We start from the raw sequence: 16,775 nt of genomic DNA on the forward strand, positions 1-16,775 counted from the left end.
ATCCTTGCCTTTGTAAATTTTTATCCAAAATTTACCATATTATATATATGTGTATATATATATATATATATATATATATATATATATATATATATATATATATATATATACACACATATATATATACATATATATATATATATATATATATATATATATATATATATATATATATATATATATATATATATACATATATATACATATATATACATATATATATATATATATATATATATACATATATATATATATACATATATATATACATATATATATACATATATATACATATTTATTTATTTATATATATATATATATATATATATATATATATATATATGCATGTATGTGTGTGTTGATAAAAACACCAAAATGTAGGTGAATATGTTGGGGTTGTTAAATTGAAATCGAATATAAATAATTGTTTCACAATTACCACAAGATTTAGGTTGTCCAGTTTGCCAAAAATTTTTATCAAATGATGTCTCTTATAGCATAAGTATTTTGCCATTTTTGAGGATGTATGCTTGTACCTGCATGCCATATGTGTAGTATACCCTTTTTTATATTTCTTGTTCATTTCTACCATTGAGTTGAGTACCTTTGAAGTCTTGTTGTTCCAATAGAATACATGCCATAATTGACACGTTGTAAAAGTTCAAAGTAAAAATGCACTGATGTTATATGTAAATGATCTCCAGAGAAGGTGCTAGTATCTCTTCACATCCACTTCCTCTAAACACATTCTAGTATTTTAAAGTTTGCATTACAGATATTAGTGAGTATTCTGGCCCTCTTTTGTTTACCTCTAATTTGCCCATTTTGTAATGTGTGCATGTTTGTGTGCATTGCCTGTGAAGAAGTACAATATGTATCTCTAAGTAGATTTTTCCTAGCGCCGAATTCCACTTATAAACGTTTTCCTCAGGAGGGTCACAGGTGAATGAAATATGAATGTGCGCTAAGTACTGGAGGCATGCTAGCTTTTCATGTTAATGTATGATCTGATTTGTGCTTGGTGCTGCACAGAAGCCACAGTTGATGGAAGAACTCGCTCATCTCACTCACTCGCGAATTCATTCATATGCATGAATAAATATATATATATATATATATATATATATATATATATATATATATATATATATATATATATATATATATATATATATATATATATATATATATCCACACACACATACACACACACATATATATATATATTTAGAAATTTTGGATCCTTGGTGCCTTCAAATGTACAAATGCTCCTCAACTCTCCCTCCTCACTTATCGCGGCTTTCCGATTGTTCCAAATGAAAGGACTTCATCTCCCTCCTCGTCCCACCAATGGCCTACCTCCTTTTAATTCTCTGATCACAGTCTCTGGTTTACTTACATTTTGGTGTTGTTTTCCTCTGTGCCATTTGATCATAAGAGCCTTGTAACCCCTCTCGACTTCTCATACTCCTTGAAAAAACCTTAGTAAACCTATGTCTAAATAGCCAAGTTACCATGGCGATGGCAGACCAAAGCAAAAGACATAGAAAAAGCTGCAATAAAACTTATGAGAATATGATGCATAGGCAGTGCTAAAGACCTCTTTTATTTTGAGCATTTACATATTTTCTTAGTAAATGGGTAATGAGAATGCTTTTTGCAATTACCATAATTTCCTATAACAATGATGATGACGACAAAGTACAACATTTTCCTCCATGCTTAGCTGTTAAATGTCTTTTACCTTTGGCTCTCCATAAATTATTTGTTTTCTGAATCATAGCTAAACTAAGACAACTATTTTTAGCCATTTTGGATGACTGGAGCACTTGCATGCGCATGCAGTTTCTCTTTATAAATTGTTTGACAAATGATTACCTCATTTTATAAATATATATATATATATATATATATATATATATATACTCACACATATATACATAGCATATATGTTTGATATATTGAATTGTGCTTTTAGTTATAAGTTAGCTGTCAGAGGATCTTTTGTGATGTATTCATTACTTTTATTGTTTTGGGCTTCATTATTTCTTTCGACATTTGTCTCTTGACCTTAATGGACTCAAGTCCAAATAAACTTGTACCCTAATTTATCCTAAGCAGGTCTTGTGGTATACCCTGACAACTTTTATTTAAATTATTATTTTTTTCAAGTCATTTAAGCACTAAAAAGTGAATGCTAAATATAACTGTTCCTGTTTGCTGTTGCAAACACCATCCATTTTGTCAAAATGCAGGCCATTAGAGTTGCATCATACATTTAGGTTGTGTCTTTCACTGTTCCATTGTGTTCAGAAAGGTCAGGTGCAAACACCATTTCTCAAATATATAGAAATTAATGGGAAAGATCACTAATGTTATATAGGGTTTAACTTGATAATGTCATCATGTGAGTATGTTTTTCTATTGGGAGATAAAAATGCATTATCTCATTGCTTAATGGTTAAGCTGTAAATTTAAGGATTAGACGACTGAATGCATGTGAGTGTGCATCTCTCTGCCTTCCTCTTAAACAGACCCTCTCTTTCTTTCTCATACCTACGTTCAGCAAACTGCGACAGTTTGATCAATTTAATTTGTATGTAGTTACAGGTGCATAGAATTGGTGTGCCGAACCCATTCAATGGTTGCATCAATAATAAAAAATAGTCTTACACAGGTACATCTTCACCTTTCGTTCAGTCCATTATTATCAATTGTATTTCCTAGCGTTTGATCCTTTTACATGAGTCCCCCATTACTGAGTGAGACAGTATCGACTATTTTTCTTGAGGGCAAAATGAGGTCGCTCTGTTGTCATTTTTTCTACTTGATTTCAGGAAGGCTGTTTGCATTTGGGAGTAGAAAGAAAGAGAGGGATGCTTGGTGTCTCAAGCAAATATGTAGGCATGCAATTATCAATTCTGGCATGCTGGGTATGTCAGAGTAGACATGAATTTAATTTAAAGAGCTGTTTTCACTTGAATCACTATTGGCATTTAGTATTTGCACATTCCTAAAAATGGTGATTTGTTTTGGTATGATGATTGACAGTTGTTTTGTCAATAAGTTCTTGCCATAAAAAAGTCATTATTCATCCATGTAAATGTTTCTTTTAGGAATTTCTTAATGCTTCAGTGTGATGATTAGTGAATGCCTGCATTGGTTTCACCTGGCACGCATCTGCACAAAGTGACTAAAAAGAAACTTGCATTTGCCATTCATTGGGGGAGGGGAGGGTGAATCTGATTTTTTTTCAATATGTTGCCAGATTAGTTGGTCCCTCTTGGCACTGAGTTTATCATTCCTCTAATGGCAGCATAACTCAACACATTATACATATTTCTTTTATATTCATGGCATGGGCCTCCAATGATGAACTACCTCACAGCTACTTTTGTACCCTCTGGTGTTATCTCAGGGAGTTAAACTTTAAGTAGCACACCAGGGGAGATTTTCATGTACTCCATTTTTCTACCTTCCCTTTCCTTGCCCTTACCTATTCCAAATAGCTAATGCTTGGCAACTGTATACCATAATGACACATAATAATTTTCAACAACTGTTCATATTGTAACACTCCAACAGCATTTACTCATTGCAGTGCCCAGTGTTTTGGATAATATTATGCTTTCTGCATTTTTTATTGGTAGGAGCTACCTGCTTTGCTGGTAATATTAAGTATTTATAAATGAATAAATTTATATATATACATATATCTATATATGTGACTATAAAATATACAAATCTGAGAAATATTGATTGTAGGTTTGCTAACTGCTAGGCAGTTGAAAGAACAAAGAATAATGGTACACATCCATCCATTTGTTGGGAAAATGAACCGTTTTTTGGATTTAAATTTTCATATAATATGTACAGAAAGTAATGAGATGGTAAGAGCGATGAATTATATGTAATATTTGGATAATGTACAGAGAAAAATGAATGGTGTTAGAAGAATAAGTAGGTAATCACCAGAATTCATTTTATTACTTATGGGCTGTTACTTTGTTGATCACTTGTAATTATGAATGTCAAATCAGATAACTACCTGGTGATTTGTTGTTTTGGCACAGAGTCACTTATTATTTCAGTTAATACCGCAAACTCATATGTTATAAGGAAGGTTTAGTGAATATTTTGAATGAACTTATGTTTTCACGTTGAAACTGTTGTTAAAATATTCCTTGTCAGTTTTTGTTGAAATTTTCCTATCGGGTGAACATTTCAAAAATTAATTTTTTGATAACAACAGATTGTTCATTGTTATTTCTAAAGCTTATGTCTTTAATTTTTTTAATGCTATACTTTTTTTTGACTGATATTGGCCTACCAATGGGGTTGCTAGGGAAGTAAAGAGTAAGTGGTTCACACAGATTAGGTGACCTTATTTTGAGATGTATGTCTGGTGCAGTTGCAACAAGCCTTCCAATGCCTTACATCTTTTACAATGGTGCATGGTGTGTGGGGTATCTCGCTCCAGAGCACCTTTTCAAGTACCTGAATATTGTTTGAGTGTTTATAATACCATTCAATTTTGCAAAATCAGGCTTGTGTGAAGTCTGAGCTGCTCGTCATTTTGTCAATTTTGTCTTTTTATGCATGTTTTATTCTTTTGTAAGTAACTGAACTAAAAATGCTTCTGACCTGTCAAAGGGAACTGGTGTGCATGGAATATTGTGCATAAAAGATGTCCAGTAACTTTTTCAGTGTTACAGGTGCGTTAAGGTGGTTGGTGTGTGTGTTTGTGTGTGTGCGTGTGCTGAAGTTGTGCTTGTAAATAGCAAGATGTTGTACTTGCTGCAATTGTAACTAAAGGGTTGTTGTGGCACTGGTTGTATCAGGTATACAGTTTCCAAGCATTGTCACTGCACTAGAGTTAACCATCGAAAAATGGTCTTTTTCACCTAGAAAAAAATATAATAATAGTAATATTTATACCCAATTCACAGGGTTAAAATCCATACACAATTTCTTTAATCATAGTGTAAATGAAATTATATAGTATACTATATCTGCTTCTCTTATGAACCAGTGAGTCCATTTTAATTGAATTATAGAGTATTTTAAAAATAAGTGAAAATGTGATTATATGAGAAGTGTAGGAAACGTGTAGTGTGGTTGTACCTAAAAATATTACCAACGTGGTTTTGAAGGTTAAGAGATAGGACTTTCCCTTCTTGGGCTTTCATAACCTGGTCTGTACAGAAGGTTGCATTCTGTCGGCATTAAATGTCAATGTAGCAGAGTAAAAGCAAATTCTTTTAGCTATTATTGTTTACACATCTCCACAGAAAATAGGGGGAAATCGAAGGTATACTTCCAAAGTTTTCCGGCTTGAAAGTGATGTAGTTTGGATTGAAGGCAGTAAACTGTTTGTAAGAAAATACAAACACTTGTAAAATATAGAGATACTGTAAAGAAATATAAGGAAGCAATTTTAATAATTAGAGAAGTTATCAGATATAGTTGAAAACAAAAGACATTGTAAATTTTGTGAAATTTTTTGTGATTTTTGTTTTGGCTTACTCAGAGAGATGAGTTTTCATCTCATGTTTGACATATGTGCTTCAAATGGTACATCATCTGTGAAGCTGCTTTGTTGCCAACTGAATTTTTTGTACAAGAAACTCCTCCAACTCAGAACAAGGGCATGTGACAACACATTTATTCACACAACACTTGAAGGAAAAAAAAATAACAGTGACTGTTATTAACAGTTATAAAGAGGAAAATGGGGCACGAATAAGCAGTGCTTTTTTTCCTTGTAACAATACTGTGTCCTTAGAGCTTATATTTTTATATGTTTTGTATCTCTTTCATCAGTTATTTATTAATCAGTGTTGTATTTAAACAATTTTACTGTGGTGGAAATCTAGCACACATTCAGTTGTGCATTTCCATGACAACGAAGTTCTTGAGTTCTACTCGGTGCTAGTGGCCCTGCAGTGGGCACATTTTTTCACAGTCACAGATGCTCAGTCCCTCTTGCTCATTGTTAGCACAAAGCAACAAAAGAGAACAACTAAGGTGCAACAACACTTTGTCACATCCTTTGTTTTGAGGCTTTGTTAGTCTCAGCGCCGTAAATGCTACCTCAAGACAGGCAATACATAACAACTATTCAAGGGCATTCTTGTCACTTGACTTGAAGTTTAGTTTTTTGCAAATTGACTTTGTATTCCTGTTCATACACATCCATTTCTATAAATGTTATATTTTGTCAGGTGCACTATTATTTTTTATGGAGATTTGAAGTCACAATCTGTTATTCACTCAGGAAAAGGTTATTATGTGTTTTCTGAAAATTTTTTTAAAGTATGCACTTCAAATTTGTGGTGTGAAACTGTTGTCATCAAATCTCTGTAATTAGTTTACCTCATTTTATTCTATATTGCCTGCCTCATTGAAGCAGTTTAGTTTTTAATAAGCCTGAAAGTGTTAGCACTGGGGAGTCTGGTGCTTACATTATCGCAGGAAAGAAAGTATTATTCAGATCAAGCTTATTTTTGTACAGGATGGCCCCCTACAAGAGGAAAAGCAAATACTGGGACAAGCGTAGTCTGTCAATCGACACTAATTTTGCCATTCTTGTTGTAAATGAAGATTGAATTTGATCAAATCAATTGGTGTCACTTAAATTGTAATGGTTAAATAAGCCATTGTTTTTTAAACTATTGGTAATTAAATTCAAAATCTAAGTTCCTCTTCTGACTGTTGGAAAAATTCCATGGTAATGCTTTTCCCAGCATGGGCAAATATGTCTTGGCCCTGAATATGTGCATTTGACTGACTACGTGTTTGTAATATATGAGAACGTTCCCTTAGGCTTTTGTTATAAGAGGAACGAACCCTTACACGATGAATGAATTCTATATAATAAGTCAAATAAAAAGCAAGTCACACAACTTGTTGTATTATTTATTTAGCACCCTCACCTAAATATTTTTGTGGTAATGAAAATCATGTCAAGACCTGACAGGATGGCATGTGTTAACTAGAAACAAACCTAGAAAAATGGCGAAAGGATCAGTGTTCAATGGCAGAGCTCAACAGGCACAGTGATCATATCTACTGCCAACCAATATGTATGGTGTATGATAAGAGAGGCAGTAAGGTCTGTAAAAAACAAAGGCTATAGAATAATGAAAGGTAATGGAAAGAGCCACTAAGATGTCTCCATATGCATGCCGTAGTTTCTTCTCAGGAAAACTTAGTATCTTTAAGTATAATGGTCTCTTGGCTGGATTGACAGGGAGGCCTTCTTACTAGAATCTGCCATGAGGGAAAGAATTCGATGAAAGAATATTGATTGGAGCATGGCTTGAAGACTTGTGAAAAAGAATGTTTAAAAAAGTGTTACTTAGTTACTATGTTCAATTAATAGGTTAGTGTAAGACAAAATGTAGTGATCATGAAGAAGGGTTGCTGGTTGGTCGGATTACAAACATTGAAGTCAGAGAAAAAGGTGTAGAGAGGGGATTTATTTCTTTATTTAAGAGTTACGTTGCAATTAGGCGATTATCCTGGTGGCAACGGTCAAGTTTGGTCAATGATCTTTCTTACAACGAAAAATAAATACATGCATGCACTAGAAAAACAGATAGGAGAGAAAATATTCTTACATACGATGACAATTCTACATCACATACAAACAATATTTTAATAACTACAATGAATTCCAAAGAAACTGCGGGCTATGCTGCAACAGTAACTTTTAATGGAGTCATCCGCTAATGTGCATTTCAATGCAAAATTTTCAGAGTGTAAAAATCATTTGCCTTGACTGGGATTCGAACCCAGATCGCTCAATGTCCGGTCGAGTGCTTTAGCCAGTTGAGCTATCAAGTTACAATAAGTTACTATGAAGCTACAATGAAGTTTATCACCAGTGGCCTCTTTACATTTATTCTTCAAACTCCTAAAATTGGATTGAAAGGGCTCAAACAAACCTCCAGGCAGCTGGTTCCAATCAATAATAGTTCTGTTTAAAAAAAGAGTATTTTTTCTTATTTGTTTTTTGCCTTCTTATTTTTATTTTGAAACTATGATCCTTTTTTCCCTTGAGTTGGGCTTTTCTATCTCCTTCCATTGATCTTCCCATGCTTCGTCCTTTTTAACAAGTCTGTACATCACGCCTAACCTACTCCTTTTTATTCTATTTTTCATTTCAGCATATCCAACCTTTCCGTGACACTACTTGTTCTTTTGTGCCTTCAGAGTACATATCTTGCTGCCTTTCTTTGAACTTTTTTATCTTTTTAATGTGTCCCACCTCATATGGATCCTATACTATTGACGAGTATTCTAGGATAGGTGAGCCTCACTAGAAAATGTATTCCCTAATTTTACTTTTTGAATTCTGCCTGTAAGAAAATTTTTTATCCATTGTTTACCCTCAAATCCAACTTAAACAAAAATTTATCGTGAGGCACTCGGTCGAAAGCTGCCTAAAAATCAACGATTACCACATCAACATTCTTTCCTTTATTTATTGCGTCGCCGATATATTGGCTAAATCCCAAAAGTATCCCAGTAATACCGTTTTTTGAGGGCAGTGAACTATTTGGTGCTGTTATGCTGATAATGGTCTCTGTCATTTCTGAGTTATTTAGGCAGGCCTTATTTTTCTTTTTGTTTTCTATTCCCCAAAAAACATCCATAAAGCAGGAGTTGAACATATTTGCTATTTCTACAGTGTCTGTTTTAATGCCATTCTCCTTAGTTTTTAATATATTCACACGTTCCCGGTTGTCTTTCCTTGTTCTCATGTATCTATAGAATTTCATTGCATTGTCTTTTGAAATAGCATTAATAAGAAATTATGGGATATAGAATGAGGTAATGGAAATATATTATAACAAACCTTGTACTGAAAGAAAAATAGCAAAATTAAGTATTGGTATAAAAATCATTTGAGATAGTTTACCTACTGGAAGTTGTTGAAAAAAATAATAGATTCGCTATATTATTGTTGAGGAAACTGGATGAAGATGGTCGGAATCAAAGGGAAAAAATATTGAGTGACCTTGTATTTTGCTAATGGCAATAGGAAGAAGATTTAAATATTGAAGCAGGGAAAAGAAAAGGAATAAAGTTCAGTGAAGCTTCTAACGAAGTCAGGATTCAAAAGATAACTAGGAAAGTGAAGCAATTAGACAGATAAAATAAATACTATTTAGCTGAAATTTTCAATGAAAGAGGCATAAAATGAAATAGGCCTCAACAGAGAAACATGCGAAAAAAAAGTACTGAAAGAGGTGTTTGGTTTAATGTACAAGGAGGAAAGGAGAGAAAAAGAGGCGTAAAACTGGTCTTTCCCCTGTAATCAGGAAAAACTTAGAAAGAAAATTATGAAGAACTAAGGAGAGCAGAAATGATTAGGAAATTTGGCAAATAATGGAATATAAAATGTCTTTGCTGGATAGTTACATTGATAAAAGGAAAGAGAGAAAGACAATATGATAGGATGTTGGAGTATCCTTGAAAATTTCAACAGGAAAATTAAATCAATAAAGAACACCAATTTTTCTGTTGATTGGTTAGTGTGGTTGGCTTAGTGGGAAAAGTGTTTCAGTGGTAACCAAAAGCTATAAGATTTGAAGTTGGATTTTATCCCTCTTCTGCTATTCAAGTAGTTTTTTCTGGGTACCTGAAATTAGTGAGCAATGCAGGTGAAAAATCCTGCCTCTCATCTTAAAGTTGTGAAATTCGTACACACTGTGGGCAATGAAACAATTTTATATACTATCTCCTTAAAAACTAGGATTGAGGATAATGACAGTTGTGATGGGCGAGTATATATATGTGGTCGAGAGAATGCATGGGTGGCTGTAGAGAAGAGAGATAGGTCTGAAAATTGGGGAAAATTAAAGAATGATGAAAATATAGTGAGCCACAAAATCAAAGGAGACACTTCAAAGAAAAATGGGCGCGAAGAGAAGTAATAGTTGGTATGATAACATGAATTTCAAGCTAGCTTAGTGTAAAACATCCATCAAATAATGAAAGAAACTCAAATAAGGAACTCTGGGGTAATACGAGCATCAAGAAAATTCAATAATAATTTTTCTCTTTGACAGGCAAAATGATGTAGTGATAATACATTCTATTTGCCCGAAGATAATATTTCCACATTTCTATGCATTCGAATTCTTCATAAAATACTTATCTATTCGAATCCACTATAATTTTTTGTCCTCTGGCATGTCTTATTGTTTCAATATAATATATTAAAAAATATACGCTCTGTTCGCATCCAAATATTTTCCATAGGAAACTAGTAAATTCCTTCACCCCTCATATATTTTTCCAAGTATCTTCTTATTTGATATCAGTATCAGAGTAATAAAAGTTTTAAAATTAAATCATCTTCCTCGAAGCTTTTTCCTAAGAGTCGACAGAAACTTTCAACCTGACTTTCAGGGTTATCATGAGAACCCGTTTGAGGATCGAAGGTAATAGTTGGTCCATTTAGCCTGTTGAGTGTAATTAATTCTCCAAATTCAGGAAATAGATGTTTTGTTCGTTATCACTTAGTGGTTTTTGGGAATTGCCCTGTCGGAGCTTTATCACCTGATTCGTCTAATAACTCAAAATATTAATATCACTATTTTCGTCGCCGTGATATATTTTTTAATGAAAAATCGACCCTAATTAATCGAAAGCCGATTTCATTTTGGCGGTCATTATCCATCAGATTACGCTGATAACCAGCCGGATGAAAGCCGGACGATGACAGTCAATTGTCGATATGGCGTCGACGAACTTGACGGATGTGAAACCTCGTGTACTGGTTTTAGGAGGTAATGTTTGATATTTTATGAAATGGTTGTTAAACTATTTCGACTAATTTTTAATTCACTTATCTTCGATGTTTTTGTTACGTCTTATGCAAAGACTCTGTCAAAATTTTCATTAATGTCTCCATTTTTAGATCTCATAGGAATTAGCTTATTCATTCATTTCTATTCAAAACTCTAGTAATACTTGTCATATTGACACTAAAGTGTAGAAAAATTTTCAATTTCACTTTAGGGTGTGGTTTTATTGGTAGAAACTTAGTTGAGTTCTTGGTCGATAACGACCTTGTGTCTTCCGTCACTGTGGTAGATAAAGTCCCACCACAAACTGCGTGGCTTAATCGTAAACACCAGGAAATCTTTGACAGTGAGAAGGTCACTTTCAAAAGTGCCAATCTAATAATACCTGGTAAGTGAATTTGGATTAATCTTGAATGCTGTCATGTTTTAGGTGAAAAGGTCTTTATAACGATTACTTTACAGCTTCCTGTGAAAATGCATTTTTGGACGAAGGTAATCCGATTGATTTCGTCGTCAACTGTGCTGGAGAAACAAAATATGGACAGACAGATCCAGTTTACCGGGAAGGCATATTGAAACTAAGTCTCAATTGCGCTAATCAAGCAGCGAAACTTAACGTGAAGCGCTATATAGAAATATCTTCAGGCCACGTTTATTCGAACGATAAGGTATTATTCTCATGATCGTTCATTGTTGTTTTCTTAATAATAAAGTTTTGGTATTAATTTGCCATTGTTATCTAGGCCGCCCACAAAGAAAGTGCAAAGGTAGAACCATGGACATTCGTTGCGAAATACAAACTTATGGTTGAAGAAGATTTGAAAAATGTGACAGGATTGAATTATGCTGTGGTGCGACCGGCCATCGTGTATGGGAAAGGAGATAAGAATGGGATTGGTAATTATCCTCTATATGTAATTCATAATTAAAGTATAGGAGTAATTAATTAAAGAAATACAGGAATTTAGTTCATAGTATTTATTGCCAAAATAGACACTTCTGTTTGAGAACAAATGAATCTCAAATTGATAATCATTTACTTACTTTATTAAACTTTCTCTATTGTTCTCAGTTCTCTCATTTTTGTTGTTTTATATTCTAGTTCCTCGGCTAGTCACTGGTGCAGTATATCGGCAATTGGGAGAAATGATGCGGCTGTTGTGGACTAAGGATTTAGCGATGAATACAATTCATGTGAGAGATGTGTGCAGAGCGGTGTGGCTCCTCTGTCAGCGCTATGCCGATGGAGGGGCCACACAGGGTCAAACATTCAATTTAGTTGACCTGGGTGACACCACTCAGGGTTGCATAAGTGCCATTGTATCGGAAATTTTCAATATAAATCATGACTACGTTGGCTCCATGTTATCATCTGTTTACAAAGTAAGTATACAAATTTCCATTGATTCATAATATTTCAAATATCTGGTCATTAGACAGTTGCTAATGCGGCACAACTATTCTGACATTAGGAAATTTTATTGGTGTTAGCATCTGTTGAAGTTAATGCATCTATCAAATTTAATTACATTTCAGTATAAAAGGGTTCAAGGGCCATCTCATGAGTCGTTTAATTCATAAAAATTTTACTTGTATAATACATTCACAGCTTTGCAAACATCTGTTAGTTGACATACTGTAATGCTTATTTTATGATTGTCCTGTGACACTTGAAACTAATGCATAGAATTCTTTTAAATTTCCTTTTTTACTATATTGAAGATTCGGGTTGCTTTTTTGACTCACAAATTCTATATTTTAGTTTTAGAGAAATATTTGATTGTTTTAGATTCCAACTTTTTAAAGCTATATTTGTTAATTGAATCTACTTGGATTTTTACTCCCTAATCATTGCCATACACTTAAAGCGATGCCCTTTATGTGTATTTTGCTTTAAAAAGAGACAGAATAATTGGTAACTGAAGGCGCTGAAACTGTTATCACACCACCGCCAATAATTAACAAAATATTGCATAGGGCTGCCTATTTTGAAGGCAGCGTGTGCAGAATTTTTGCATTGTTTTCTGGGAGGCATTATTAGTAGAGGCAGCCAACTGATTAAATAATGCACACTATTAGGGATGTGGATAATTTAGTATTGTAGGATTTTCAGGGAATGGGAAAGGGGCGAGAGTAACCCAGCATCAACAATAGCCTAAAATTTAGGAAGGACACCTAGGAGTGTACAGTTAAAAATCCCAGCCACAAGATGACATACTCATTTCGAGTACTTAACATGTTACTACATTACTTTACTATTATGTTACTACATTACTTATTAAAAACCATAAACACAGTAATCAACCCAAAGGTCGGTTTAGTAGGTGATGGTAGAGATCACCCAGTATTAAGCCCTATACGGCGTGTGAAAATTCACACATCAGGGTAGGGGGGCCAGTTCCTTTCCCTGTGCCGGTTATGGTTTCCCAGGCAGACCTGGTACCCGAAAAATCACTTTTAGCTTGGGTGGAGCTGCAGGTGCCCAGAGTGCCTTGCCCGGGAATCGAACCCGGGACCCTCTGGTCAGCAGCCCAACGCTCTATCCACTGGACTACCGCGACCCACACATTACTTATTATGTTACCACATTACTAATCTACTAAATGATAATTAAGATCAATGAGTAATATTTAATGGTCAAGTTTGAGCAAACTTTCGTCAGAACTCGTGTGTTTTGTTTATTGCATAACATTAGTTGGGTTAGCTCCACCAACCCTATCACCTGGCCATGACAATGATTTTAAGGTATGCCTCTCTTACATGTTTTCCTTGAAACTAAGAAATAGCAGGTCTTTGAATAACAGGTATAGCTAGAGAGAGGCTATGTAGTAATTATGTTAATTCTTTCTGTGAAGGAAAATTAAGTCTATGGTTTGAAATAAGTTATAACTTTTAAGTTAAAAAGTAATTTCAATTAAACTAAAAGTTGAATTGAAAATTTGGCACATATGGTGATAATAAGTAAGTTTGTGGGCCGATATTTGTATCTGGGTGCTGTGTGGCCATTAATTCGTCTAAATATAAATAATTGTGGTAAAATGTAAATTGTTTAAATGGAGGTATTCCAAATTAAATTGAGTTTTGATTGATTACTTTGGAAATTTGAGATTTTATGGTAATCAGCATTTGGAATGGGAGCTGTGATAGCTCATGTGAAAGCCAAGAATACTTCCAAGTAATGCATGATATTCAGATTAAAGTATTTTGATATCCTCCCTACTAGATGGATTAGGCCAATAGACTTAATTGGCTCCATTTTACCTGAAAACGGGTGCAACTACAGATGTGATGGTGTGTGGTACTAACTAATTGTTTTTAGATATTTAATAGAAAATTTTATGATTACTTTTACCTTGCCCCTAATAATTAAATTCTGCATTGTAAATTTGTCCATTGGAAACTTGCAGTGACTCTTTGGTCGTTTGTATCCTTCAGACAGATATGGCAACAGTAGTTGATGAGATTAATGATAAGCATGTTGGACCATGGGCTGACGCATGTTCTACTGATGGGATTGAGAACACTCCTTTGACTCCTTATCTTGATGCCGAGATGCTTACAAACCACCATCTTCGCTTGGATGGGACCAATTTAATATCCGCTGTGAACTTTGTCCATGATATTCCAAAAATCAACAAAGATTCAGTAAAAGAGGTATGTTTAGATGCTTATAATTTCATTGAAATCTCTACTGGTTTAATAAAAATGAATTGGCTAAATTTTTCAGGTCCTCAAAATTGATTGAATGAAAACTGACGTTTTGAAAGATATTCATTTGGGGTGGATACCATTGAATTGTGTGAAGTTGATTTAATTTGGCAGCTGGCTGCACTTTCTTATTTAAACCAGACAGTTTAAAAATTGTGATGATTGAATTTAACCTAATTGAAAAATATTTACATTTGTAGTTATATTTTATTCACTCTAAAAATAGATGCGTAGTCATTCAAATGACTGTACAATAAAATGGCAGTTCATTATTGTATGCCATTTTGGTCTCATAAAAGTACTGAATAGCTATAAATATTTGTAAATTTAAATATATTTGCGTATAAATATAATGGGTACAAAACAAAATTATGATTTTACTCTTCATATGTATTGTAATTCCTTTATTTTGTTAATGTCTAACTTGACTGATATTTGCCCTTTTTTTGGTCCTTGAATTTCAATATATATAATGAGATTGAACCATTTTTAGTTTGTTTTAACTAATTACCAATTATTCACTGCCCATTGTTTTGTCCCTTGCTAGAAATGCTGAAAATGTGCTTATGGAGTCAAATGTAATTCTGTTAAATTATTTTATAAAATGTCACTGTGCATATAGCTCATTTTTTTTCTCTCCCTCTAAGCATTCTAGAGTAGTTTCAGAATCCTTAATTTTTTTACTTCAGGTCAATAATATAATAATTAACATACCCTCAGCCTTAAGAGGAATCTAATTCATGGACATGTAAGGCATTGTGATTAATTTTCAGTGGTGCTTAATAATTCTTTGAAATGATGCTAAATTATTTTTCAGATATTAGATGATTATGTGGAGATGAGATTGTTCCCGAAGTCATTGGTATTATGACTGCTCACTGTGACATTGCTCCAACATCACATCAATTTTGAGGTCACTATACCAAATTACCATTTGTTACATTTGTAAGTGCACATTATAGTCACCTGGGCTTAAAGCACCCAAATTCTAGGTTATTTCGTATTATCAGTACTCTAAAAATGACCTTGCTGAATTGTGATTTGAATACTTATTTGGCTTAATTTATTGTGATAGATGCATTTTATTGTTAATGCAGTTTTCCTATGAGAAATGTGTAGAGATGTTGGTAATTTACTAGTGATACCTTACTTTATCCAGTGTACTTAAAATGGGTATGTCTTTTAAGTACATACCTTCACTCTGAGTGACAAAACATTCCATCATTAAGACTGCTTTATCCTTTTAGTCATTTGCATGAGTGTTTGAAATATGCCATATTTTGTAAGTAAATGGGGCAGTAAGTGCCTCCTCTCTTTTCTTTCAAAGTCATTTTTCACTGCCTATTGTTACCATTTAAGGAAATTTGATCATGTTTCATAATCAGAGGTTTCTATATGCAAAGAACTGTGCCTAATATTGTATAGTTCTGCAGTCATAAAACGTGATTTTATATAAATTTATCGTGCACTATGAATTTTGGGAACTAAAGTTTGGCTGTGATTTGATTACTGACTGATGCATTAAATTCTTGATTTTGCAGTGTATTAAATGGGGTATTTGATTGAGCATGCTCCAAGCTAGGTTTTTTCAATACTGTTGGTGAATTATGAAACAGTTGTAATGGTTGAAAATCACCCTTCATAGTACAATTAAACTCTGTAAACAAAGACTGTAAAGAGAGGCATTACATGTGTTTTACATTTCAATTGCCATGTCCTTTTTCATCAGTGGAAAAGGACTTGGATTCCATAAATGATGTTGCAATATGAGAAAATACTGAAATAATTGTGCCTTTATTCAACAGTGCTAGTTATGAAAATATTATAAATTGCCAGAAATACCTCTGAATTGACAAATTCCTTTGTAAGCATTTGTGATGTCTTTTTGTTTCCCTTGGACATGGGGTCAATATTTTGAAATTTTAGTTATAATAAATATTATTCCTATGTATTACTGTTTCTTTATTCACAGGGTAATTTTCTACCCATTTCCACAATCTGTCCCCAACTTAAATATTGCCAAATGTTGGTAGTGGTTGCTGGTTTGGTAGTTTAAAAAACTTGAGTGATATGATATGCTGGGGTTACCCTAATTTCATATCAACTCAAGTTTCGTAATAGTTTTCTTTGCAGAAGAAAGGTAATTTTTATAAGTTGGAAATAAGACACCATTTCCTATGTAACTTATTAGTAATTTAGGAAGCTTGGGTTCAATTTCCGATGGTGTTGAATATTTTCCTGAGGTAT

General features: G+C 33.5%; 1 protein-coding gene across 1 annotated transcript; it reads left to right on the forward strand.

Annotated features, from left to right (window-relative positions):
• Positions 1–10,738: 10,738 nt before the first annotated feature.
• On the forward strand, positions 10,739–16,428 carry LOC139686199 (uncharacterized). Its single transcript, XM_071583368.1, has 7 exons — positions 10,739–10,802; positions 11,035–11,208; positions 11,283–11,488; positions 11,564–11,717; positions 11,923–12,203; positions 14,256–14,474; positions 15,346–16,428. Exons 1-7 carry the CDS (start codon positions 10,751–10,753, stop codon positions 15,397–15,399), a joined length of 1,140 nt encoding a protein of 379 aa, XP_071439469.1. The 5' UTR covers positions 10,739–10,750; the 3' UTR covers positions 15,400–16,428.
• The last annotated feature ends 347 nt before the right edge of the window (positions 16,429–16,775 follow it).

Source organism: Hetaerina americana, unplaced genomic scaffold (assembly GCF_022747635.1).
Source record: "Hetaerina americana unplaced genomic scaffold, ioHetAmer1.1.p SCAF_1322, whole genome shotgun sequence".
Taxonomy (NCBI): domain Eukaryota; kingdom Metazoa; phylum Arthropoda; class Insecta; order Odonata; family Calopterygidae; genus Hetaerina; species Hetaerina americana.